The 23,760-nt window shown below is 48.8% G+C and overlaps 1 protein-coding gene across 1 annotated transcript; it reads left to right on the forward strand.

The window, feature by feature from the left end:
- Positions 1 to 3,109: 3,109 nt before the first annotated feature.
- Slc15a4 (solute carrier family 15 member 4) lies at positions 3,110 to 22,891 on the forward strand. Its single transcript, XM_032886358.1, has 8 exons — positions 3,110 to 3,738; positions 11,357 to 11,646; positions 14,599 to 14,767; positions 15,132 to 15,209; positions 15,470 to 15,638; positions 17,357 to 17,512; positions 18,695 to 18,853; positions 21,765 to 22,891. The coding sequence occupies exons 1-8, from the start codon at positions 3,190 to 3,192 to the stop codon at positions 21,911 to 21,913; spliced, it is 1,719 nt and encodes a 572-aa protein (XP_032742249.1). The 5' UTR covers positions 3,110 to 3,189; the 3' UTR covers positions 21,914 to 22,891.
- Positions 22,892 to 23,760: the final 869 nt, after the last annotated feature.

The following is a 23,760-nucleotide window of genomic DNA, read 5'->3' on the forward strand; positions in this document are numbered from 1 at the left end:
TGGAGGCTGCTAGGAGAAGACTTAACTTCCAGACATTTGGGATAGATCTTAAAGCCACACCTACAGTGACACACCTACTCCAATAAGGCCACGCCTTTAAATAGTGCCACTCCCTTGGCCAAGCATATTCAAACCATGACAGGGCCCAAGACTCTAGGATTCTTAGTCAAAATGTGTTTCAGAGGGGTTGGGGATTTAGCTCAGTGTTAGAGCACTTGCCTAGCAAGTGCAAGGCCCTGGGTTCGGTCCCCAGCTCCGGGGGAAAAAAAAAATGTGTTTCAGGGCCAGCCCTGTGGCAATAGCATCTGGGAAGACTACACCGTGACTCAATCAGGGGATTGACTGGAAGGACTGCCCGAGTTTCTATTTCACTCACCTTTGTACAACAAGACGTCTAGGTTTGCCTGTGAAACCTCCCCAATTTTAAAACTTAGTTTTAATTGTATGTATAAGTCTGAGTGTGGGTTTGTATACCTGAGTGCCGTGTCTTCAAAAGCCAGAACGGGGTATACCAGATGTCCTGGAACTGGAGTTCTGAGTGTTTGTGAGCCACCCTACATGGGTGCTGGGAACCTAATTCCTCTTCCTTGCAAGACCAGTATGTATGCTTAACTGCTGAACCATCTCTGCAATGTCAGCCTCCTCGTTTTTAATCACTGGCTCACTTCCAACTGCTAACAGCTCTACCAAGACACAGCCAACAGAGCATACAATTTGCCTACTCCAGGTGAATAAAAAGAGGGCTTTATTTTATTCATAGATCCTAAAGTCTTAGTTAGGATGTCAGTGCTACAAAGAGACACCATGACCAAGGCAACTTTTATAAAAGAAAACATTTCATTGGGGCTGGCTTACAGTTTCAGAGGATTAGTCTAGCCTATTACCATCATAGTAGCAGCCTGCAAGCAGACATGGAGCTGAGAGTTCTACGTCTTGATCCTAAGGGAACTTAAGCATAAAAGACCTCAAAGCTCGCCCCTCAGTGCCACATCTCTTCCAACAAGGCCACACCTCTTAATAGTGCCATTCCTCATGGGCCAAGCCTTCAAACCCATGAGTATGTGAGGGCCAAACCTATTCAAACCACACCATACAACTAATTTGAAGACATGCCTCTTCCCCCAAACCTTACATTCTGGCAGTCATATTCTGGTTGTACAGTGCCCTGGCCTTGACTGGGAACCCTAGCCTAACACGCACTGATATTTACCTATTTCAGATATTTCAAAGAAAATAGGATCAGGCTGAGGGCTGTAAGGTGGCTCAGCTGTTAAGATCATTTGTTGCTCTTCCAGAGAACCTAACTTCAGCTCTTAAGACCCGCATCAATGGCTCACAGCCACCAGTAACTCCAGCTTCAAGGGCTCTGATGTCCTCTTCTTGCCTTTGATGGCTCTGCGCGAATGCATGTACGCACGAATAATTTAACCAAATATTTATAAAAGAAGTAGGAGTTTATGATTTGTGTTATTTGTTACTAATTTGATTTATGGTGTTGTGACTCACCAAAAACAACTTAGGGAGCAAAGGGTTCCTTTCAGGTTATAAATCCATCAAAAAGAGAAGTCAGGATGGGAACTCAGGACAGGAAGTTGGAGACCGGAAGCTGAAGGCAGGAACTGAATGAGGCAGAAGCCATAGAGGAATGCTACTTATTTGCTCAGCTACTTTCATTTTACAACGCAGGATCCCCTGCCCAGAATTGGCATCACCCACAGTGGGGCCGGGCCCTCCCACATCTGTCACCAAGCAAGAAAATGCCCCCACAGACTTGCCCACAAGCCAATCTGTTGGGGGCAATTTCTCAGCTGGTATTTCCTCTTTCCTTGTCTGTAAACTTGACAATCGAAGCTAACTATGCCATTGGGTCACTCCCTACCCCACCATCTCCAACACTGATCGCACTAGAATATTCTGCATGCTGGGTTTGTCTCCATCCTCGAAGTATCAAATTCAGGGACTGCCTAAAATTCCTCCACACACACACTTAACTCTAAGGCCCCTCCAACCCGCCAATTAGCTTTGCATTTCCCTAAAGAGACTCTCCCATCCCATTAGTACTATTCAAACTGCACATCTGCACTGTACAGTGAGTCACCAGCTCAATCAGTTCAAATGGTTTTAAAATCCTTACCATCTCATTACAGATTTTGCTCAAGTATGTTATGCTTAGCCTAGCAGTCCTTTCTTTTCTTTTAAATTGCCTGTGTGTTTATGTGTGGACATACATGCAGAGTCTACTCTTTATCCATTATGTGGGGCTCCTTATAATGGATAACATAATGGACTAAGAAACAGTTATAAGCTTTAAATAAAGGCTTTACTTTTAGTCTTTTTTTTTTTTTTTTTTTTTTTTTTTTTTTGTAGCCTGGTGGAACTCACTGTGTCACTTAGACTGGCTTCAAACACATTGAGATTCTCTTGTCTCTGCCTCCCAAGAGCTGCGACTAGTGATATGTGGCATTAAAGATTTGTTTAGTTTTCTGTGTATGGATGTTTTGCTTCTTTTTTTTTTTTTTTTTCCGGAGCTGGGGACCGAACCCAGGGCCTCAAGCGCTCTACCACTGAGCTAAATCCCCAACCGGATGTTTTGCTTTTATGCAGGTTTGTGTACCATGTGTTTGCAGTACCCGTGGAGGCCAGATGAATGTGTCGGATCCCAGAGAAACTGAAGTAACAGATTGTTGGGAGACACCAAATGGGTACTGGGAATCGAACCCAGAACCTCTGACGAGCAGCTAGTGCTCTTAACTGTGAAGTTATCTCTCCAGTCCTTAAAATAAAAATAATACATAATTTTAAGTAATTTTTGTTTAAGCGGAGATAGAAAGGTGAGAGAAGAGGGAGAGAATGCCTAGACTGTCAGAGGAATAAGGCTTATTTATACTTGATTCCGGAATCTTGAGAAGATGGTAGGAGGGAGGGTAGAGTTAGACCCGGGTGACCTGGATTAGGACACCAGAATGGATCCGGAACCTCGGAGCATAGGGCTCGAGTTTCCCCGTGGAACTCCTCCAGCAATCGGAACCACAATACCTCCACGGATCTCAACAAGCCACTGTCAAGTGAAAGGACCGCTTCGTTGTATTTCCGGGGCGGAGCCGGAAGCCCCCAGTTTGTCCAATAGACTAGCGGCGGGGAATCGCAGTCTCGCGAGAGCTCAGCAACCGGGTCCTTAGGGAACCAGCCATGGAGGGCGAGCGGGCGCCGCTGTTAGGTTCGCGGCGTGCGGCGGCGGCAGCTGGGGTGTTTGCGGGTCGTCGCGCGGCGTGCGGGGCGGTACTGTTGGCCGAACTGCTGGAGCGCGCGGCCTTCTACGGCGTCACGGCCAACCTAGTGTTATTCTTGAATGGCGCGCCGTTCAACTGGGAGGGCGCGCAGGCCAGCCAGGCACTGCTGCTCTTCATGGGCCTCACCTACCTGGGATCCCCGTTCGGGGGCTGGCTCGCTGACGCGCGGCTCGGCCGGGCGCGGGCCATCCTGCTCAGCCTGGCGCTCTACCTGCTGGGCATGCTGGCCTTCCCGCTGCTGGCCGCGCCCCGCTCGCGCTCTTTTCTCTGCGGGGACCCGCACCCGGAGCTGGTGCGCAACTGCTCCGCTCCCTTCCCTAACGGAACGGCGGTCTGTCCCGATGCTGCCGCGCGCCGCTGTGCTCCCGCCACCTTCGCGGGTCTAGTGCTCGTGGGACTCGGTGTGGCCACGGTCAAGGCCAACATCACACCCTTTGGAGCGGATCAGGTGAGCCGGACCCGCCCAGGTCCTCCCCGTTTTGTGTCTGCACCTCCTGCGCACCACACCTACCCGAACCTAAGCCATGACTTTGCTGCGTGTCCGCCACGCACGGACACGGGGACTGTCCCGGTACCCTGCATACCTGCACCTGTCCCTACGGTTCTCTACTGATGGAAAGAAGGACCCATCCCAAACACCCAAACCTCCATCCCCGCTTGACTGCACCTCACATCACTTCACATGTAGAGAAGGGTTAAGGCGAGGGAGAGGAGCCCCCAGCCCAGGTAGTGCAGAGAAGAAGGCCACTTGCCTAGGTTCTCTCCTCGTTAGTGGAGGTGAGGAAGGAGACCTATTCTGTAGTGATTTAAAGAGTGGGGAGGAAACCCATCTGCCCCAGCACCTGAATGGGTAGGAGGAAGAGCAAGGCTCCCTCTAATCCATGTGAGGAGGAAGCTCATGAGTAGAGCCCATTCCACACCTGGCACTTGGTTCATGACTTAGTAAGGAGTGCACCTCCAACTCTACGCGCACCCCTGTCCACATCTGCTTTTGCATCTGGTAGGGGACTGTAAGAGAGGGGAGAACCACACCCACCCAGTGCTCTCGGGGAGGGGTGGAGGGGTGTGTGTGTGTAAGTCCTCGAATAGACTGGAGAGAGCTGTACAAGCAGGTGTGATTTGGGTAGTAAGGAAGGGCTGTGCCTTCACTGTGGTGGGATTTATTCGTAATGAAATGGCCATTGTGGTTATAAGAAGAAGGGACGTTCTGTTGGTGGAGTCCTTTGAGTTGAAAGCTGCAAGAGAAAAGGTTGACGTTGTGATTTGGAGGATAGGCTGGTACAAAGGCTCTGTCCCTGCCCTAGCTTCCCTTTTACAGTTACGGGCAAGCACTTAGTTTCCATTTTCATTGCTTTAAGTAAGGGGTGGGGTGGGGTGGGTGGATGGGAAAGACCCGCATCATGCGGCTGCTCTGACATCCAGGAACAAGAGATGCGGAGGGAGGCAACACTTTGGAGAGCAGAAGTGATCTGCCAGTGTCTGGGAGCCACATCTGTTCTGCTTCCCTTTTTTAGGGGACTCCCATGCTAAGAATGGTTCTAGTGGTCAAATGCAAATGAGTATTTTGTAAGCAGTGGAAATTAAGTGGGGTTTGAGTGTCAGGCTCTCTGGATAAAGCTTTTTAAGGTCCTGCTTACTCATTCCCTGCCCCTGCTTCCCATGCAGTTATGAAACTGAGTGATCGCAGAGGCTAGATAACTCCTAAAACCTAACACATGCTGTCCTGTTTCGGAAAGATTGCAAGCAGCCTTCAGTGTGTACTGTGTGGCAGGTGGGTGAGAGCACAGCCTGGGCTGCCACTGGGCTGAGGAGAGAGGTGTGGCCTAGAGTGGAGGCAGTGGCCTGGACTGAGGGGTTGTACTTAGATGTGGGAAGGAGGCTGAAGGGGGAGGGCTGGAGGGTTATTTGTGAGCAGCAGGGAAGGTGAGCCCTGGGTCTTAGTACAAAACTGATCCTTGAGTGACTGAAGTTGAAGTAAGCGGAGTGAAGTCATCTGCTCAGAGTAGCACCGTAAATGTAGGACTGGGCAGTGTTTATATGGTGCCTGTAAGGCTGGCCATTTCAGGGAGGACACTCAACTGTATCAGGGGTATTTAAAAAGAGTTTGAGGCGGGAAGGTTGCCACCCGTATTAGGAGCTACAGAGCAAGACTGGGGGTCATATAAGTAAAATGTAAAGGAAAGTAGTTGCTACCTGAGAGTTCTGGAGTTCTGAAAGGTGTTCCTCACACTTCCAAGTCCAGACTCCTGGCCTTTGCCTCTGTTCCAATAGTGCCATATGATGCCACAGGCCAAAAGCACATTAGCTGTGTCCTTTAAGCCTAGGTGTGGTGGTTTGCATGAAATGGCCCTCATAAGCCTCATATATTTGGATAGTTGGCCCGTAGTTGGTGACTGGAGGAAGTATGGGGTGGGCATTTTATTGAGAGTGGAACTGCTGCTCTAGTCAGCAGTCTGCCTGCCATAATGGACTGGAACTATGAACCCAAGTAAACCCCCCCTTCCTCAAGTTGCCCTGGTCATAGTGTTTATCACAGCAATGGGAAAGTAAGAGACACACTGGGCCATACTACATAAGGTATACATGCTACATAAGGTGTACAAGCTACATAAGTACATACTACATAAGGTATACATGCTACATAAGGTGTACATGCTACATAAGTACATACTACATAAGGTATACATGCTACAGAAGGTGTGGACTGTGCCTCATATTTGAGTGGCTTGAGCTTCATGATGTATACTGGGCTCCTTAGACTTCTGAGAACTTATATAACTGAGTAGATTGCTAAACAAATATTAACTGATATCAACCAAGTCAGATTTATTTAAAAACAGTTCTTTTTACCACTTATTAAAGATGAAATCTAATTTGTGTAGTAATAAGGTGCATGTTTATATAATTTGATAACAATCCAGACATAGTGACTTCATCTTTGAAAGCTCAAGTGTGATGTCTGGTAGGGAACTATTCTAAGTCTTGGCTCTTTGGAATTAAGTCCTTATGCTTCAGTAAGAACAGAAAAACATTCTCTGTGCAGTGGAAACAGTCCAGCTCATAGCATGGTGGCATCAGATGAAGCCAGGGTGTGCCAGGCAGCATTTGTTGGCATCATGAAGCGTGTCAGTGTGTGGTACTTGCACAGACTCAGGACTGTCCATTGCACATTTGATTCTGAATTAAGTTTTGGTCCTTGTGCACTCAGAAGCCTGTCACTGTTGGCAAGTTTTACACACATACAGTTGGAGAAGCTCTGGTTGTAGTGTGCATGGGTGACTGTTAAGAGCCCAGCTGCTCAGCAGGTGCTGAGGAAACAGACGAGATGCTGTGTGCTCTCCAACAGATGCTAGATCGATGATTTACACTTCTGACAGACACACTGAGTGGCTCCCGTGAGGGTCCCTGAGAGGGTGCAGTGTGCACATTTCATCATAGGTAAGAGCAGGTGCTCTTGCACAGCCTAAGTGCTATTGTTTCAGGTGTCTCCACACATCTTCCTGGGAAGAGACCCTTCTGGGGGCCAGGACCTGAGAGAAACTCGGCAGCCACTTTGGGTGTGGTCAGCGACTTGCTCTGTAGTGGTTTAGTTTTCTGTTTATGGGGTTTTGTTTCGTTAATATTTTTGAGACAGGGTCTCAGTGTAGCTCAGGCCAGCCTCTAATTCTTCACTAGTTGAAGATGACTTTGAACTCCTGATGCTTCTGCCCAAGTCCTGTCCATCCCCCATCATCCTTGGTCATTTTGTTTATTTTGACCCGGGTTTTTCCTGTGTAGCCCATGCTGTCTCCAAACTCACTAAGTAGCCCAGTCGCTTCTTCCAACTTGTAATAGCCTCTGACTTCTGCGTTGAGAAGTGTGTGCCACCAGGCCTGGCCTCCAGTGTTTTTTGGTTTAGTTTGGTTTTTGAGTTCTGTTCTTGCTCTGTAAACCAGCTGGCCTGGAATTCCATGCATATGCAAAGTTGGTATCAGACTTATTGTGATCCTCCTGCTTCTGCTTCTGGAGTGCTGGAAGTTTGGGTGTGTGTAACCCACTCATTTGTCTCTTTTAAAGTCCTTGTTTTGGTTGCTTGGGATATTTGTACTATGGCCTTGACATCAGATGTAGGGTGATGTTCTGAGGTGTGGTAGTGCCTTTGTGACATCATTGAAAAGTGGTGGTATTTTTAGGAGATTCTCAGAGAGGGGGTGGGGAGAAGGAGGGAGGGAGGGAGGGAGAGAGAATGAGAATGAGTGTGTGTGTAAGTGTAAACTCCCTCATTTTACACATTTATTTGTTTAGCTGGACTGGAACTTTGCTATACAGATCAGTTTGACCTGGACCTCACAGAGATTTACCTGCCTCTGCCTCTGCCTCTGCCTCTGCCTCTGCCTCTGCCTCTGCCTCTGCCTCTGCCTCTGCCTCTGCCTCTGCCTCTGCCTCTGCCTCTGCCTCTGCCTCTGCCTCTGCCTCTGCCTCTGCCTCTGCCATACATTTTTGTGTATGTGTCCACCCATGGCTGTGGTGTTCATGTTGAGGTTAGAGCAACCTGCAAGAGTGAGTTCCCCCCTATCATTCAGATTCTGGGGATGGAGTTTGGATTTTCAAGCTTGTTGAGAATGCCTTTAACCTGCCGAGCCATCTCATCATGTTGGTCTAGGGTGTTATATTTTTAATAGGAAAGAAAAAGCTAAAGAGAAGGGTACATTCCTATTTTTTTCAACTTTTATGTAATTTTGAAATATTTAAATGAAAAGGTGTGGTCCCTCTGCTGATGAACAGCTGACCTAGTGCAGTCTGTTCGTTCATCTGTAACAATGCTGTTCACCCACAGCAGAGTTAGGTTCCCCTGGGGACTGAGCACCACAGAATGTGAAGGATGCTCACACATCCGGTGAGCTGACACTGTCTGCAGGGCAGAGCAGTGGTGGGTGGCTTTACAACTCTGAACATACAAGATGGTTGTCCACACTTAGGTTCAGTTTGTGGTGTGTAAATGATATCTTTAGTAAGTAGCTGGGATCTTTATGGAGGCACTTGCTCTCTGCTGCCTCAGAACTGCTCCTTGAGAGAGGTTTCAAGACCTCCCTTGTACTTAACATGTCTGCTGCTTTGCAGGAGAAGCCAAATGGCTGGGAGGTGCTATGACTATGTTTTCTGCATGGGGTGGGTTCTTGCTGGCCTTTCCCTGTGAGAGCAGTGAGTGTGCTGCTGTTTTTACGGTGCTTCTGCTTTTCTGACTGGTGCTGCCTCTTGTTTCTGGATTTAGCCCCATAGTGGCTTTCTCATGTGGGAGGTGGGCCTGACTGGCTGTGAGCAGGAGTACTAGGTCAGTTCACACTGAGTGTAGAAATCGTAGAGTCGCTCTGAAAGCGGTTTGTTTTAAGGCAGAATTCATCTGCTCTTTACTTTTCACAGTGCTTACAAAATGCCAAAGGTCATTGTCATTCTTGATTGGCGATTATTCTAAAAAAGTAAGCTGAATGCTAGGGGCTTGCCTATGATTCCAGTACTTGGAAGGCAAGATCAGGGGTTTGAAGCCAGCCTCAGCTACCCAGGAAGTTGGAGCTCAGCCTGGATTACTCGAGACCCTAAACCAAGAAGCACTGAAAACAAGATTAAAAATAGCTGAGAGGAAGAAGCTCCTAGGCGGCAGGCAGTGCTGCCTCCGTGGTTTGGTCTGACTCTGTAGATGGCAGGCATTCTTTGCTTCAGCGGAGATTCTTAGTCCTGGGGGATTATCTGGTAACCTTTCTCTGTTTAAACCCATTCTCCCTTCTGCCCTGCCGGCCTCTCTTCTCCTTTTGGCTTTGGTGAGGTGTTGGCCGGGGCATATGAAGAGTTTGATTAGTCTTGGCAGGTCATGTGGTGATGTCATGGGACTGGTACATGGGGAAGCTGTGGCTTTTTGCCAAGGGCAGAGAGAGGCATGTGACAATCCAGTTAGCCGTCCTGTGGCTACTGAAGCACTGGGAGTAGGCCTCTGTTTATAAAGCAGCTGTGTCTGTAGCCCTTGGACAGTAAAGTTAGTAGACCAAGTTCTCAAAGGACGTAAGGACTTTAAGGGTCCATATGTCAGGTCAATTGAATGGGTATTCCCTTACTGTTTGGAGAGTGAGCTGTTTCTGTGAATGTGGGAAGATGTGTGTGGTTCTGTTAGAGTAATGGGAAGGGCCTGGGACATTTCAGTTAGTATCTGTAATGTTTCCTGTAATGTGCTGAGCATTGTGGTGCATATCTGTAGTTCTAGCTGCTCCAGAGGTTGCGGCAAGGGGATCATACAAGCTGGGGAGTTTGAGACCAGCCTAGGCAACTGATCCCATGTCCAAAGAGGTGTGCTTTTGTTTTTGTTTCTTGTGTAAAGTGTCCTTTTTTCTCTCAAGGTTGTGAAAACAGTGACATATGTTTGTGTATATGGCATTTATACATTCAATGTATGAAGTATATAAATAATAAAGTATACGTACTTTGGTTTTATCTTCTCTATTGCTCATGGTTTTTCTTTCTTTTGGCCTGCCTCCACTGGTCATGGACATTGATATCCACCATTGGGTAACATTTAAAGACATCGTGTCCCAGCCGTAAACTAAATATAAACTGTTCTTAGTGATGTCCACCTTTAGAATGGGGCCTTTGTTCAGAACTGATTGTAGGCCAACAAAGTGCTTGTGGTTGTTGGTCAGTTTGGGGGCTGGAAATGGCACTTAGTGGTAAAGGACTAAACATTGCAAGGACCTGTGTTCAATTGCTAACCCTGAAAAAAGAAAAGAACAAACCAACAACTTGGATTTTTTCAATTTAATGTGATTGTAACCATCTAACTGAATTCAAACACTGGGCTTGCCAATGTAGTAGCTGTCATTTGGAGTTTAATAATTGTCAGGGGATACTCAGTTTTGACTCAGTTTGCACCCTCACCTTAATCTTAAAATACTCTGTGGGGAGCCATGAATGCCAAGCAGAAGCCTTAATACTTGGTAGCTTTGTTACTGTTTAAAGCTTGTTTCTAGGCAAGAGGCACTTGCTCTGTGGACCAGAAGATAGATGTAGAGCCAGTTTTTAACCCTTTCCATCCATTAAGGATGTATGTGCTCCGGGCAGTCTTTGGCTGTGGGTTTGCTCAAGACAATTTGTGAAATGAGACTGCCCAGAACCATGTTGAGTTGGATTGGGGCCATTCTCATAGTGTTCATGGTAGATGTAAACAGTATAGGTGGGAGAAGTAAGGTTAGGGCTGCCTCTGCCCAGATACCACCAAGTGGGGTCTTCAATGTGTTGATGAGATTCTCTGTGCAGCTCAGCCAGGCTCCAGCTCATGAGTCCCCTGTTTTTTGTCTCTTTAATGCTGGGTGTGCACCGTTGGGTAACCTTTCTAATCTAATGCTAGCTTGTGCTTCTCTTACTGTGCTTACAGCTTAGTTGTAGGCTTGCCAAGGACTCTGGTGCTTGGGTACCATGCAGGAGTAGTGCCTTGCCTCCGAGCAAGCCTTACTATGCATGGGGCCAGAGCCTGCGTGGCAGGTTCTCATAAGTGCAGTAAGGTCTGGAGCTCAGGATTGCATGATGATTCTGCAGGACTGGACCTGGCCTGGCTGTGGTTTCTGGACCCTATTTCAGGGATTATTCCTGGTGGCCTCATGGTAGATGGTCAGCTTTCTTTGAGCACTAGGACTTGCTGGCATTTGGAGAGGCACCCAACTTCTCTGAAGGATTGAATGTGAGATGACTTGTCAGGAGACTGGGTGAATCTGTAAACAGCATTTTGACTGTGTGCTATAATCAGCTGAGAGCAGGAACTTGAGATCCTGTGTATCTGCTCTCAATTTATAGATGATCAGGTGCTAGGTAGGTGTGGTGACAGGGCTTATAGCTACTGTGGGTGGTTGGGAGGTCATTACATATGAAAACAGTACAGGGCTTGGGGATTTAGCTCAGTGGTAGAGCGTTTGAAACACAAGGCCCTGGGTTCGGTCCCCAGCTTGGGGGGGGGGGAGAAAACACTACAGCTTGTCATGTTTAAAGAGTAAACAGAAAGTGTAGAAGATCACATTTTTTTCATGCATTTCTCTTCTCTCTTACTTTAGGTCAAAGATCGAGGTCCAGAGGCCACTCGGAGATTTTTCAATTGGTTTTACTGGAGCATTAATTTGGGAGCAATCCTGTCATTAGGAGGTATTGCCTATATTCAGCAGAATGTGAGCTTTCTCACAGGCTACCTGATTCCTACAGTCTGCGTGGCCATTGCTTTCCTGGTCTTCCTCTGTGGCCAGAGTGTCTTCATCACCAAGCCTCCTGATGGCAGTGCCTTCACTGACATGTTCAGGATTCTGACCTACAGCTGCTGCTCCCAGAGAGGAGGGCAGCGGAGAAGTGGGTGAGTGACACAACTTCTTGCTCCCTGCAGAGAAAGTCCCAGCTGAGGGCTAGGCTGTGTGTGGTTTGTGTTTGGTCTTTAAGCTGGCTTCACTGAGGAAGTGTGTGGCATAAACCCCTCCATTAGAATAGCAGAGTCCTGAGTTCAATACTCTGCCCAACTCCTTCACTGCCAACATGGGTAAGGGTACCTTGCTGCTGGGTAGCAGATCGTGAAGGTAGGGATCTGCAGAGGATATCATGGAGACATTGTGTGCTTTAGACACAGAAATGTGTTAATGAGAACTTAGGCTGTTATGTATGTTGTAGGTACTTGTCTCAAAAGGAAGCTGTTGTCTCTCACATTGGTTAGCACAGAGCCATGCCATCTACTGTGTAATAGAGGGGCACATAATCATAGCTTGAGATGCACTTGGGAGCCCATTTACCACTACTTGAATGGGGCTTGTATAGCCTCAGTGCCAGAGGTCCCAACCTGGAACTTTCAGAAATACCCATGTTCTGAGATCTGCCCCCTTTTTCTGCTGATGGTGATCCATGGTCCTGCCCAATGTAGGTTAATGACGTCCAGAAATCAGCCTTCGAAGGACTTAGATGCTTCTGTGTTATGTATAGTACAATGGTTACTTGACTGTGGTTGTGACGTAAGAGATGTAGTATTGTAGCCACCAGAGCAATCAAGGCATAGAAAACTAAAGTCCAGGGGCCTTGGTGGTCAACTTCTTCCCTGTGATTTGCTGAACCTAAGGATTCCTGGTAGTTACTGAGAAACGTAGATTCCTTATTCTTAGGGCTTCCTGTGGGGTGGCCTTGTTAGCAGAAGTACTCTGCAGGGCAGTGTGCACACCTCCTTGTGTGCTTGTCATTGCCGTACTGGAAGCCGTTTTGTGGCAGACCTGAAGCTGCACAGTGTGACTCCTGTGGCTCTGCTGATGACACATGAGTCCCTTGGGTGAAATCTGACTTTCCCAACTTCCTTCGTGGACCTACTGGGAAGTCTGTGTGCTCTGGCAGCTTTCAGACCCTGGAGGGGAACTAGCACTTGAGGAACTTGCAAAGCTGGACACCACCCAGTTCCAGCAAACCCTGGTTTTTGCTAGGGCCTTACTTTGTCAGACAGAAGCTTTTGTTGCGGACCTTAACTGTTTCTAATCTAGATTGATCTCTGTGGGGACAGGACAGCCTTTAGCAGATATCCCTGATGAGAGCCTTTCAGTCAGGGGCCAGCATTGCTCCGGGACCTGTGGGGTTTTGGTGTGCATATGGCATAAAAGTAATGAGACTGAACGGCTTGGCTTCCTCTGAGCTTCAGCATTGGAAATCTCTGGGACAAACTAAGCAACAAGAGTGGGAAAGGTGGCAGCTAAGTTGTATGAACTTGCTGTGGGCCCTGGCTATTCAGAGACTATTAGAGTGTCTGACTTCGATATTTGCTGGGCTGCTCTTAGGATTATTGTGAGGCCTCAGTACAGTGAGGTGAGCAGCCTAGTACCTGATGAGGCCTGCCACATCCTAGGTAAGTAGGAATTTGAAGAAGTTAGAGATGTTCTCAAATGAAGAGAAGTAAGTACAGGAACCCGGGACCCAGCATCCCTCTCACCTAGTCCCTGTGATACTGTGCAGGCAGCAGGGATTCACCTCATCAGATTTTGCTAAAATACTAAATAAGTTACGGTTTTTAATTTTTCGATCTTCTCTGACTTGGAATACAGAGATTAAGAGCATCTGCTTTATAGAACAAAAATAAGGGACTGGAGAGACAGCTCAGTGGTTAAGAGCACCTGCTGGTTTTCCAAAAGACCTGGGTTTGGTTCCCACCACCTATAGTCTTCCACAGCTCTGGTTCCTTGGGATCCATGGTGGTCCTCTGGACTCTGAGGGCACCAGGCACGTCTGCAGTATACTTGACATATATGCAGGCAAGCTGGGTGTGTTGGCACATGCTCTTAATTACAGAAAGGCTGGCAGATCTCTGAGTTTGAGGCCAGCTTGGTGTATATTGAAGCAAGTTGCAGGACAGTGAGGGCTCCATAGTGAGGAAGACAAAACATACATCTACGCCAACCATACGTGCTAAATAGGAAAAAAATCAAATAATCTAAAATGTGACAATTCAGGGAAATCAGGCCTAGGATTATAAACTTGGATGCAAACAACTGCCATTCCAAGGTCTAGAGATGGGAGGCTCTCAGCGGGGTTGAGTGTCTTATATTGGTTTTGGTTTTGCAGGGAACAGTGCAGTTTCCTACAGTTTCTGTTGGAATTGTGCAGCTGGGGAAGACCGTGTCGCTGCCTGGAGGGTCTCATTAATTTCTTTTAAAGACTGCAGATGGAGAGGCAGGGATGTTCATGGTGTGATGTGAATGAGGTGTGGTTGTCCAGGCATACACCTGTAAGCCAAGATGGCCTCACTCCAGTGCTGATCCCAACCCTGAGGCACTGGGATCTTGACACAGCTCTTGTCTAATCTGTGTCCTAACTTCCTCTTTGAAATGGGTCAATAAGAGCCTTGCAGGACTTCCAGGCGTATGAGAAAGATGAATGAGTTCCCCTTCCCCTCACCCTAGTGTAGTGCCCATCATGGGTCTCTTCATCCCAGAGGCAGATGTTGCTTTTCCAGCCATCAGAGCACCCTCTAGTCCCTTGAGTGTCTACCTGTTTGATAAGCCAGTATAGTCACAAGAGAAATTGGGATTGCTCAGATTGCTGTCGGCTGGCTAGAAGTCCAGGTGACACTGCTGCTTTGTGGAGCTGCGTGAGGTTGACATGCCCTCCTTGTGGGTACAGTGGACACAGCTATCTTTTCCAAGGGCCCGTGCGGAGTACAGTTAGTCGGAGGAGGACTTAAAGCAGGCAGTGCAGAGAGCCGCTTTCCCACCCCAGACGTGATTTGTTACCGGGCATTGTCGCTGGGGATGGAAGTAAACTAATTCCTTCATTTTGTTTCCCAAAGTGAAGGCCTTGGAGTCTTTCAGCAATCTTCTAAACACAGTCTGTTTGATTCATGTAAGATGTCGCGTGGAGGGCCGTTCACAGAGGACAAAGTGGAAGACGTGAAAGCCCTGGTCAAGATTGTGCCCGTGTTCTTGGCTCTGATTCCTTACTGGACAGTGTATTTCCAAGTGAGTGCTGACCCAGCCTTGTGGCTGATGTCACAGTGCAGGGCTCAGGGTTGTCCATCAGTTGCCATAGTTTCCAGTCATGAACTCAGATTGGCTGCTTTGTATGGGAAAACCGTTTTGAAGAAGCAGCAGAGAATGGGTGTACTTCTGGTTTCCCGGCCCCTCCAGCTTCTCATTTGGTTGCCTGGAAGCTCTTCTCAAAGAGGCTGTGTGGTGACTCAATAAATTCCATGTCTGATTCCAAACTGCAGCCGCCATCTGATTCTAAGAGGAGTTGCCACACCTCAGCTAGAGGAGGGAGGGTGTGTGACGGACTTGGAGAGGCCCTGCTGGCTCACCTGCAGCATCTGCTTTCTTTATCCAGATGCAGACCACATACGTTTTACAGAGTCTTCATTTGAAGATTCCAGAAATCTCAAGTATCACCACCACCCATCACACGGTAAGAGACCTGGAGGTGGCAGGAGTTGTTTCTGCAACTGCAGCAGGTCGCTGCAACTCTGTCACTAGAACTGGTTCCTACTTAGTTACAACCTGCTGAGAGTGGGTTGTCCAGTGCCATTAAACACTAGCACTGTTAGATTTAGCCCTCCGCCAGCTCAGAGCACGCTTGCGGCCAGTCTCTAGTTGAAGCATCTCGGAGGCCGTGCATGGGTGGTGTGGGGAACCACTGTACTGAAGCTAATGCCGCGCTCTGTGCAGCTGCCTGCAGCTTGGCTCACCATGTTTGATGCGGTGCTCATCCTCCTGCTCATCCCACTGAAGGACAAGCTAGTGGACCCGGTGCTGAGGAGACACGGCCTGCTCCCATCCTCCCTGAAGAGGATTGCCGTGGGGATGTTCTTCGTCACGTGCTCTGCCTTTGCTGCAGGTGAGCCAGCATTTCTCTTGGCCTCTCCTCCCCTCCGTCTCCCAGTATGGCTTCTGTATCATGCAGAAGCTGGTGTACTGTGCTGAAGACACTGGGTAGCCAGTGACTTCATCTTTTGATGAAGAGTGTTTTACAAGTGTCATTTTCTTCTCAAGGATAAATCCTCATCCTAGGACTGAGTAGACTTACCCTGCACTGCCCTAGCCTGCAGGCCAACACTTGGTGTGGAGTGGGAATGAGAGGAGGAGATTCTGTGCAGGCTTCTGACTTCACAGTTGGTGAATCCACCACTGTCCCAGCATGGAGAAAAGGGGTTTATGGGATTGGTCCAGGCTCCTCGCACACTCCCAACAAAAGTCTCAATAGCTGAAGAGCTAAACTAGTCAGTCACTCAGGTCCTACACCACAGTCTAGCATGGGACAGTGTCCTAAGACACTCCCATTCTTTGTTTGCTGATGAGGCTGGGGTCTGCTAACCTTTTCAGGAACAGCAGGTGCTCTGAACTGCTGAGCCATCTTCCCAGCCCCTCTTTCTTGTTTAATGGTAAAAAATAACAAGGCCAAGGTTTGCCTGTGGTTACGGCTATACCATGTTTATTGTGCTTAGTGTAGGGTTTTCCGCTTTTTATTACTTCACATTTTATTTTGTGCATGTGGGGGAGGAGGAGTCAGACCACAGCACATGTGTGGAGATCAGAGGTGAACTTGCCCGAGTTCTCCCCTTCCACCGTGGGGGTTAGAGAGAAAACCCAGGTCATCAGATGTTGGCAGGGCCTTCACTCACTGAATTGTCTGGCCCAGAACTTTGATTTCCACTTGATCTGAAAGTCACTTGGGCCTTTTTAGCATTTCACTCTGGTACTGAGGTTTGTTTTGTAGAGTTGAGGGAGATTGTTAGTCCTGTGGTGGGGGCATGGAGGTTTGTTACCATGGCCCAGTGGTGCCAGCTTGTTCCTGAGGGTTCCAGGTCTCCCTTTCATGTTCCTGCCATGTTCCTGCTGTGCTGTCCTTCTCCTGGATCTCAGCATTCTGTGCTTTATTTTAGTTCTGCCCACAGCCTTGGTTTTATTTTCTTGGACTGAGGCAGGTTTTGGAGCTTTGTCTAGAGAACTGGGCCCATTTATTTCAAGGGCTGCACATTGGATAATTCAGCATTTTCTTTTCATGTGTGTACCCATGGTAGTGTCTTTGAGACTTTGGTTGCTTACAGGAGCATGGGTAACTTCGCACTGTCTGCACTCATTCTCCTGGTTATACAGTTATACAGAGTCTCACGCATCCTCCCAGTTTTAAAAAGACAGGAGGCTGGGGCTGGAGAGACGGCTCTGCGGTTAAGAGCACCTACCCGCTGCTCTTGCTGAGGTCCTAGGTTCAATTCCCGACAACCTGTGGTGGCTTCCAGCCATCTGTAATGAGATCTGATCCTCTTCTGGTGTGCAGGTGTTCATGCAGATAGAGCACTACTGCTTAAACTAGATACATACATCTTAAAAAGATGAGCAGAATGAATACTTGAGGGTAAAACTGATCATAGTGAGTATCTATAAAATGCTCTAGTGAAGAAGAGGTGGATGGCATGACTGGGACCTGCCTAGGAAGCTGTCACGGTCACCTTCCTTGCTTTCTTGCACCTTTCAGGATTGTTGATAAACTCCTGTAATACACTGCAGACTTAGATTAATGTATTAAGTGCTACACTAACTTGATTCTTTATTCAGGAATCCTGGAGAGTAAAAGGCTGGACCTGGTGAAGGAGAAGACCATCAACCAGACCATTGGTGGTGTGGTCTACCATGCTGCTGACCTGCCCATCTGGTGGCAGATCCCACAGTATGTGCTCATTGGCATCAGTGAGATATTTGCAAGTATAGCAGGTGAGACTGTGTGAGGTGGCATCTGGGCCTGTCTGTGTCATACCCTGCACCATGCCGAGCAGAACCATGGTGCTCTGGTGGGGAGAGTTGTCTCTTAGAGCATGACCCAGTAGGTGGTATCCCTAGTCCTCAGGCTTAGGCTGCCCTTCCTCATGCAAAACCAGTGTTCTTAAGATATTTTCACAAGTCCATCATGGCCTGCCCTTTGTGTCACTATGGATGGCTCCTGCTAGACCTTTTTGTCCCCAAACTTTGCAGAGCACAGCTGTGCTGCTGGTGCAGGCTTACATATGTGAAGAAGCATACAGAGCTTTTCCTCATGGGCCTCTGTTGCTAGTGATACCCTGCAGGAACAAGGCTTGGGGCAGGTTGGCTCTTGGCAGCAGTGGGAAGAGAGGAGCTGGTGACTCCCAGGAAGGGGAGGGGGAAAAGGGAGGGGGAGGAGGAGGAGGAGGAGGCTTCCACCTTTTCTTTCAAACCCTGGCAGCTTTCTGTGACTACCAACATGGGCTTTGCTTTCTCTTTGCCCAGCCTGGTCCCTGGGAATATAAGTTTATAGGTACTTGAACCTATTATGCTGTGTTGGCTGTGAAGTAGGGTCCTTATAGAGACCTCCCCTTAACCCCATTCAAGTCTTGACTTTTTAAGATTTGTTCATTTTATGTGTTGCCTACATGTATGTATTTATACTGCATGCATACAAGTACCCATGGAGGGTAGAAAAGGGAATCAGATCCCTTAGACCTGATTGTGAGTCTCCATGAGGGCTCTAGGACTAGAACCCTGGTCCTTTGCAAGAACATCCAGTGCTCTTAAATACTGACCATCTCCCCAGCCCCCTAACTCTTGAGCTTTTGAGAAAGGAGCTAACACTGCAGTCTCACTGACTTCAAACTTGTAGCAATCCTCTGGCTGCAGCCTGTTGAATGCTAGGACTTCAGGTATGAGACACCATGTTCATCTTGTGACAAAACTTGCGAATATCTGACAAGTAAGAGTGCCTCTCTTCCCTGATGGGGTTGAGTGGCTGCATCTAGTGTTGACTTCTCCAACCCCATGTTTCCAACGACAGTTCTGAGAGTGCTCACATCCCAGTCAGACCCATGTGTACTGGGAAGCAGGGCACTGGGACACAGGCTCAGGGTGACCCAGGTGATCTAAGTGTGACCTCCTTTTCTCTAGGTCTGGAGTTTGCGTACTCGGCTGCCCCCAAGTCCATGCAGAGTGCCATCATGGGACTCTTCTTCTTCTTCTCTGGCATTGGGTCCTTCGTGGGCTCAGGACTGCTGGCCCTGGTGTCTCTCAAGGCCATCGGGTGGATGAGCAGTCATACAGACTTTGGTGAGAATTGACTTGTGGAGGGGAGGAAGCCAGAGTGCTTGCTGTTGCTGTGGGTTGTGTGAAGATTCAGTCTGTCCCAGAGGCCACTAGCCCAAACCCTGTTGAAGTTTGTGTTGAATAGCCCTGCCTTGTCAGCAGCTGCTATATCTAGCTTAGCACTTTCTGGAGAGCTGGGTGAGTGGTCAGCCTGCTGTTTGTTTTGGGTTTCAGATGTTAGAAGGTGGGTAGTGCTTTGTCAGTGAACACTGTCCTTGGTCAGTTTGCTGCTCCTGGTGGTGGCTTCTGGCTGTTTATCTGGGCAGCTCTGCAGTGCTGTGTGTGAACCAGGGGCTACAACATCCTTTGCTGTTTAGATAAGCACAAGTTCCCTATGCAAAAGTCTGTACCCTGAGCATTTGCCCAGCTTTGTAGCATTTAATCCATCTTTATTGTATAACTTCAGGAAAGTCTGGAATTTTTGTCTAGAAGTTGTGGGATTCCCAGCACCTTAGTTGGATTCCTTTAAATCTTGGGGTAATGCCCAGAAACCCAAAACCCCCTTCCCCAACTTCCCTGGGTGCCTGTAACTGACTCTATAGCTGTGTGAGGCCAGTTGTAAAAATCACCCAGCCCCCTGGGAGAGTGCCATCCCTGGAGTAGAGTCTGTCTGCTTGGTGCAGACTTTCCCAAGTGGTCATCACAGTCTAGTTATTGTTTAAAGCATTTACTGTTATATGTGCACATGGTACAGGCATGTGTGGAGGACAGCTTTCAGGAGCCATTTGTCTCTGGGCCATCAGGCTTGCGTGGCATGTGTCTTTAATGCTGAGCCCTCTACCAGTCCACAGTGAGGCTCACTCTGTAGCCCAGGGTTGCCTTAGAGCGCAGGAGTGCCATTCCTCCTTAGACAGTGGTGAGACAGTCGTTGGGAAGGGGTTGCAACCTCATGTGGACTCTCTAACTTACCTAAGGGATACTGTACCGACCCTGACCACCTCATCTGCAGAGAGCACTGGCTCTGGGATTGTGGGTGTGAACGGCTTCAGCTCTAGACTCTCTGCTTTTGCTTATTCCCACTTCCGGTCCACTCTCTATGTACCTTTTGCTGTCCTGGATCTCATTCTTTAGACCAGGCTGGCCTTGAACTCAGAGGTCCACCTGCCTCCACCTCCCAGTGCTGGGATAAAAGGCATGAGCTGCCGCCACCACCCCCAGGTATAATTTAGTGTCTTAATGTCCCCAGCTGTTTCCGATAGCCTGCACCTAATCCTCCGCATAGTTCCTTTGATCGCTGTATAGCCAGTGTGAAAGGTAGCACTTAGCCGTGCCCAGCAGCCTCTCACTTTTAGTAGGGACTGGAGTCAGGCTGTGCAAAGGCCTTGGTAGAACCTGGTCTCTCCAGAAGAACACCTTCTGCAGAAGGGACAGAAGCTCCAAGCCAGCACCCCTTCCTCCCGCCAGGTGCACAGCCACTGGACCTTCCCCTCCCCTTCCATGTCCGCATTCTTGCAGAAGAGGAGGTGACTAGAGCTTAGCCTGGTGGACTAGGGAATCCTTATGAGGTTTCAAGGCTCCCTAGGCTTCCATTGTACACTTTATGACACTCACCACTGTTCCCTAAGTGGGAATGACATTCCTGCAGCCCAGTGCTGGCCAAGCACAGTCTCCATGTACAGGTCAGTGCAGAATCCTGTCATGTCTCCTCTCTCTGACCACCTTGCCCCTGCCCAAGACACATTCTGTTCCTATTGAGTCACCATGGGGTTCTCATCTGAGAGGCCCCCTGTTGACTCTGAGTGTCATTCTCTCACAGAATTATGTTGCAGTGTCTCTTGGGTAGTGGGTACATATTTGAATTCTCGGCACACTCACAAATGAGACTAGAGCTGGCAAGCTGTGGTGTGCTTTCTGCTCTGGGGGCCAGTGGTGTGGACATAACCACACAGCCCACTTGTCTTGCCAGCTTCAACACTGCACATAAGATTACACCATTGGTACCTTGTCACAGTGGTGGACAGGTTCTGGAAGATGGGTGTGTCACTGACCATGAGGGAGCAGGACAGAGCTGGGAACAGAACAAAGGCAAAGTTATTTTCCATTTGCTGACTGAATCAGTGAAGTTCAGGATAACAGGGCTCTTCCCCTTTGGAGCCGACTTCCGGCTTTTGTCCATGTACTGTGCTTCTTGTAGGACCATGCATTGTGCTTGCCCATGTTGCTTGAAACATTTGCTCCTTGTGAGTATCTGCATAGGTACTAAAGGGTGTTACAGTAACCCAGCATTAAAAGCCATCAGGAGGAAGAAGTCTCACCTTCTCAGTAGAACATGCTTTGGAAGTGTCAGGAAGTGCATGAGTCGTGTGATGAGTCACCCAGAGTACGGCTGACGAGTTCCTTGGCAGCCACTAGGAGCTATGAATGATACCCATGGAGACTCACGGGGACAGGAGGCAGGCCCACTCGGCATGATCACTTCTGTAAACCGCTTGTCCTCAAGGATTACTCCAAAGATCACCACTGGTGAGAGGAATGTGGTATGGACTTAGTCCATCCTCAGAAGTGTCACTCAGTGATGTGGACAATGGCTTTAATTGGTGTGACAGAAGAGCACCTCAGAAAGGCAGAGGTGAGTCCCCCAGACGCAGAACAGAAAGCAACACAGGAAGCTTCTCTCATACTGTTTGTGTGGAGGACACGGTGCAAGTCATGAACATCTCTGAGAGACCTGAGGTGACAGCCAAGCTCACAAGCCTTCCTCAGTGTCAGAGTTAGGGCCGGGACACCTGCTCCCCCTCCCTCCCTCCTTTCACTGAGGATGGGAGAGCCCTGGAGGCAGGTGGCTAGTGCTCATTGCCTTCTCGGGTGGCCAAGAGCCAGTAAGAAGGCGCCCTGTTTGGAGTATCCTCACCAGGAGTTGTCTGCTCTTTCCTAGGGAACATCAACAGCTGCCACCTGCATTACTACTTCTTCCTGCTGGCCGCCATCCAGGGAGCTACACTGCTGCTCTTCCTCATTGTGTCTGTGAAGTACGACCGCCAGCGAGCCAGGACAGATGGGGGGACAGCCAGCACGAGGACCTGATGCAGCTAGCCAGCATGCTCACAGGTTCTGCAGACTATAAGGCCTCAGGGCTTGCTAACTACCAGGGCACTGCCAGCAAGCAGGTTGAGGCTAGATGGTTGGTGTCCCAACTTCTGAACTTGCATGTTGTCTGGACTGGCTTCTCCCTCCCTGTGCCCAGATGATGGTGGTGAGTGCCTTACTGTGGCCTGTCTCATGTGCACTGGGCCTACCAGGAGATGAGAATGTGGCTTCTCTCACTGAAGGTCTCTGCCCGTTCTGAGCCAGCCATGCTTTCTCTTTTAGAATCCTGAGCAGCCCCTGTCCTGCTGCTGGGCATCCTTATTCCTTACAAACACTGTTAGTTTCATAGCATCTCCTGTAAGATTAGCAAGCATTTCCATCAAGCGGTAGGAGGATTCTCTTCAAAGTGTGGTTGATGGCGAGAGAGCCCCATGAGCTGTTTCTGCTCCATTAATGGTCTCTTGTCACAGATCTTGCTGATGCCAAGGCCTTTGTGGGTCAGTAGTGTAGACTCATCTGCTCAAAAAGTAGTTTTGTTGGCTAAGGTGAGGAAGTGTTTATTACACTAGGCTGGCCTCACTAGGCTGACCTCAAACTTGGTGCTGCCTCCTGTCTGCTTCTCAAGTGCTAAGATCTCAGATGTCCATCACCATGGTCAGCAGGACTTAGGTCATGAACTACTGATCTGCTTTAAGCACATGCATCAGTGGTGAGTGAGGACACCATGTTCTCACTGAGACCAGACAGCAGCTGGCAGGAGATTGGCATTTACACCTGGCAGATCTTTTCGAGAACTTGACTTTGTGTAGCAGTAAGATTGGAGGCAGGTGGTGAGTGGGGAAAACACGGGAGCTGTTGGGCTGGTCGCCCACCTTTGTATTGTTACTGACATATCTGGGGTTCTGAGTGTGTCAACTAAACCGTTTTATGTGCTGCTGTGTTTTGTATAATTTGATAAAAGCTTCTCAGACATGATATGAAGAGCTTCCTGGATGATTTCTCCTACTCTGCATTTGTTCAGCGCCCCCTACAGGTTTCTTTTCATGGCAGAAGCTGCTGCCAGCTCAGCCTTTCATTCCTCTGGCGGAGCGTTAGAGCCACAGTGCTCAAGTACACTTCTGCCAGAACCTGACTCTGCCTCTCTCACACGCCAGGTAGAAAGGCTTCAGGATAGAAACCATCCGCTGTACCCCGTTCTTGGCTTTAAAGGGAGGTAGTTCTGCAGAGGTTTGCTTATAGCTTAAAAAGAGAAGGTGGGTACTGAAGTCATTAACTTTCTGCTGTCATGCTGTAGGCTTTCTTGGCTTGGTGAGAGGGCCCAGCAGGTGAAGGTGCCTGCCACCAAGCCTGAGACCTGCAGACATTATGGATGGAAGGAAGGAACCAGTTGTCCTGAGTGTCCCCTGACCTCTACACACCATTAGGGTGTGCAGCCCTCGACCTCATGTAAAAAAGTAGGTTTTCTTCACGGGATCTTCTGTATTTGCATGAGAGCAGGAACTCTGCCTCCCCTGTGTGTGCTCCGGACACCAGGGTGTGTGCTGGCCATAGGCACCTCGGCTTTGACAGCGCACAGAGCACCCTGGGTGTGATGGAAAGGGCCTACAGGAACTGTCTCCAGGCTCCTGGGGGTGAGAGCATCCATCATCCAAATGAGACTACATCCAATGGGCTGGCTTCAGTTCCAGCCACACTCAGGGATGGCACCTCCACCTGGAGAAATGCAGCCGCTGTTGATGGAATCCCACTGTACTGATGTCTCCATAGCATCCGCAGGATGTGCCAGGTGCTGAGCAGACTGAGTGGCTTTCTCTCGCCGTGTCTTCCATGTCTGCTGCCTCTCA

This window comes from Rattus rattus, chromosome 16, assembly GCF_011064425.1.
Source record: "Rattus rattus isolate New Zealand chromosome 16, Rrattus_CSIRO_v1, whole genome shotgun sequence".
In the NCBI taxonomy this organism is placed as follows: Eukaryota; Metazoa; Chordata; class Mammalia; order Rodentia; family Muridae; genus Rattus; species Rattus rattus.